We start from the raw sequence: 3,660 nt of genomic DNA on the forward strand, positions 1-3,660 counted from the left end.
CTAGTATCCCGAACTTGTGCACGGGCAGTTGCAGCATCCCGCGGCAAGGCTTGCCGGGTGACCGCCAAGGTCCTCCGTGGTTCCTTTGGAGCCATTCAAGAACAAAGTATCCAAGTCAAAGAGACAAGACCCCAGCAAGAGGAGCTTGCCGGGAAGGCCAACCAAGGCAAGGCACTTAAGGAGACAAGACCCCGGCAAGAGGAGCTTGCCGGGAAGGCCACCCAAGGCACCTCAAGGAACTTGCCGCGACGCATCGCACGTCCCGGCAAGGCCCGGTGAGCGACAAGCTCCCGGACGCGACAAGACAATAACCGCGACAAGGCGCTTGCCGCGGCAAGACACCACTATGCCCGCGCTCCAGTACATCCACCAACGTGTCGCTCTGGGACCCTTCCAGGCGTACGTGGCGGGAGGCTGTGCAGCTTGCGGTGCGCGGTGGCAAGCGGCGCTGACAAGATCGCCATCGTGGCGAGCGGTGGCGTCCCTGACGGTCCCTTCTACACTTTTTAGGCGACGCAGACGGGCATTTAAGGCCCTTGTCCCCTGCCGTCAGGGTTAGGTATGATACACTATAGCAGGTAGCTGTACCTACCGCAGCACCTTCCCATTTTTACCCTTTGTCTCCGTTGCCACCTGTCGGTGACCCTTGAGCATATAAAAGGAGGCCCGTGTGCAACGTAGAGGGGGGGTGGAGAACACTCACGCTCGGTCTCGTTAGCTGCTGGTGTGTACTGTAGCACTCCACGCTCCCGAGCAAGAAATCAATACAACCCACAAAGCAGGAGTAGGGTTTTACGCATCCGTGCGGCCCGAATCTGGGTAAACTGCTCGCGTGCTTCGCCTCGATCCGTTCTTTGTGCGACCTCCGCCCCCGCCGAATCGAAAGGGACTCGGCCCGCCGGTCCCATAGGTGTTCGTGGATCAGTCCCCCGACAAGAGTTTCTCAGGAAGGTTGGACGAATGTGTCACACCGCACCCTGAGATCTCCCAACTGTCTATATATATTACAGAGAGAAAAACAGAACGTAAAAAAAATACATGTTTGACCTAAAATTCATACGAAAAGATAGTTATTGGCCAACCTTGGCCTAAAAACGTGGATCTGCCGCTGGTTTATTAAGCTAGCAATATTGCATAAATATTTACTTCTCATACACTTCAGACACACTAAGGCGATGCCCTCGCAACACTCTGCTAGTTTGCTTTAAATAAGATTGAACATCACTCTCATTATTGTTCATGTCACACACTAGTTCAATTTCTTAAGGACGAAATATTTGCCCAAGGTAGTGTAAACTCGGAGCAAATTTGTGATGGAACTCAACACACATGTAAAAGGATTGATGCCTATTTTACTTAGCAGCGCAAGATGCATGTTGCAATCAAGCTGAAGGCACGTATGGGGTGGGCAGGAGCACCAGCGGGGTCTTGCGGTGGAAGGTCAGCGCGCCGGCCTCCTCCATGTTCACCTCCTCCCCCTCCGGCACCGCCCACTCGAAGCCGCACAGCATGCTGGCCAGAGTGTACTCCACGTTCGCCACGCCCATGGCCAGCCCGGGGCAGATCCGCCGCCCGGCGCCGAACGGCACCAGCTCCATGTGCGCCCCGCGGAAGTCCACCTTGCCGTGCCTCCCGCCCGCCTCGAACCTCTCCGGCTCGAACTCCTCCGCGTCCGGCCCCCAGCTCGCCGCCTCCCTCCCGATCGCCCACGCGTTCACCACCACCCGCGTTCCCGCCGGCACCTCGTAGCCGCCGATCTCCACCCTCCGCAGCGTCTCCCGCGGCAGCAGCAGCGTCGCCGGCGGGTGCAGCCGCAGCGTCTCCTTCACCACCATCTTCAGGTACGTCAGCTTGGGCAGGTCGTCCGGCTGCACCCGCCACAGCTCCTTGTTGCCGTTGCCGCCGACCGCGGCCCGGATCTCCTCCTGCGCCGTCTTCAGCACGCGCGGCTTCCTCATGAGCTCCGACATCGCCCACAGGATCGTCACGGAGCTCGTGTCGATGCCGCCGAGGAACGCGTCCATCAGGACGGCCTTGACGTGGTCCCTCGTGAAGCCATGCTCCTCGCAGAGGCCGACCAGGGCGTCCACGAGGTCGCCGCCTCCGCTCTCCGGCTTGGGCCGCGCGGGGTCCTGGTGATGCTCCAGCACCTCCTCGAAGAAGCCGTCCAGGTCTCTGAAGATCCTCTCCCGCCGCGCGACGACGCCGACGAGCCGGTCGACGAGGCGGCCGGCGGCGTTGGGGAAGAAATCCTCGGCTGAGAAGCTGGCCGACATGTCCATGCCCTCGAACAGCACGTGCTGGAACCGCTCGTACTTGCGCGCGAAGGCCTCCGCACCGTACACGCTCCCGTACGCCACCGTGCCGATGATGCCGTCGGCGACGCGGAACACGTGCTCGTCCAACGCCACCGGTCCCGTCGCGTTGCCCAGGGCGAACATGAGCCTGTCCACCTGCTGCCGCCGCGCGGCCCAGGCGGCGGCGACGCCACGAGCCCCGACGAGCTCGGAGGCGAAGAGCCTGCGCATGTCGCGCCAGTAGGCACCGTAGGGCGAGAAGGCGACGCTCTTGCGGCCGTATGAGAGGCGCGCGGGGCCTGGCGACGCAGGTCGGCTGCAGCAGTCGGCGTCGTGGGCCCTCATGACGTCGCGCGCCGCCGCGGCGGACGAAACCACCACCGCTCGCGCCGCGCCGAGGCGCACGAGCATGACGGGGCCGTGCCGCCCGGCCAGGTCGCGCAAGCTGTGGTGTGGCAGCGGGCCTAGCTGGTGCAGGTTGCCGAGCAGCGGCACCCGCGCCGGACCCGGCGGCAGCCTCAGTCCTCTTTCCTCGTTGCCGCGCCTCGTCACCAGCAGGTAGGAGACAACGGCAAGGAGGAAGCCGGCCAGGAGGAGGAGTGATATCGCCATTGCCGATCGGTGAAGGTGCTGCTGCCCCGTGGATCCGTATGTATGGGGTTTATAAAGCGGAGTGGCAATGGCACTGTACGTGGAGGTTGAATGGTTGATGCATGCATGCATGGAGTACAGCTGCGAGAGAGCATGTGGCATGGGTTTCTTCAGTTTCGATTGCTTGCTGTTGCTGATGAGCACCATTGCCATTTTTGGACAACTAAATGATCAGTAGCTGGCTAGAACAGCTACCCATCCATGCATTTCCTCCATAACTTGATTATATGATCTTTGGTTTAATTTTGATTCTTCTTCTTCTTTTGTCGATTGGTTGAAAATCATGCAGTTAATGATGGGAGATACATACGTATTGCACACCATATATTTCATTTCCCCTGGTTTTAGGAATTACTTAGCTGGCAGGCAAGAACCCAACATTCAAATTTGGCGCCAACTAATCGAACCTACCTACAAACGTTGGCCGGCATTCAGTTCGAGAGGACCTACAACTATATTAACATTGCCGTTCTTAATTTTGCGGCACCGACATATTATCTTACTAGAATTTTGGAAATATCTTTAATTAATAGCGCATCGATGACGTTCTAGTACATTCAGGTCAATGACTTAGGTACTCCATCTTCTATGTTCGCCCTGGTCAGTAAGTGGCCCATGGATCATTTCGGTGGTTATAGAGCGAGAGCAAGATTAGCCACTAAGAGGGTGCTTGGATACGTTTTAGTTTCATGACTAAAAATAGTGGGACTAA

At 58.3% G+C, this 3,660-nt stretch overlaps 1 protein-coding gene across 1 annotated transcript; it reads right to left on the bottom strand.

The window, feature by feature from the left end:
* Positions 1 to 1,073: 1,073 nt before the first annotated feature.
* LOC125554388 (4-hydroxyphenylacetaldehyde oxime monooxygenase-like) lies at positions 1,074 to 2,964 on the bottom strand. The gene has a single exon (XM_048717955.1). The coding sequence runs from the start codon at positions 2,907 to 2,909 to the stop codon at positions 1,383 to 1,385; it is 1,527 nt and encodes a 508-aa protein (XP_048573912.1). The 5' UTR covers positions 2,910 to 2,964; the 3' UTR covers positions 1,074 to 1,382.
* Positions 2,965 to 3,660: the final 696 nt, after the last annotated feature.

Source organism: Triticum urartu, chromosome 4, assembly GCF_003073215.2.
Source record: "Triticum urartu cultivar G1812 chromosome 4, Tu2.1, whole genome shotgun sequence".
Lineage (NCBI taxonomy): Eukaryota > Viridiplantae > Streptophyta > Magnoliopsida > Poales > Poaceae > Triticum > Triticum urartu.

What these genes read in the sequence shown, in the direction of transcription:
- LOC125554388 (XM_048717955.1), bottom strand. Translation starts at nt 2,909, where the DNA reads ATGGCGATATCACTCCTCCTCCTGGCCGGCTTCCTCCTTGCCGTTGTC.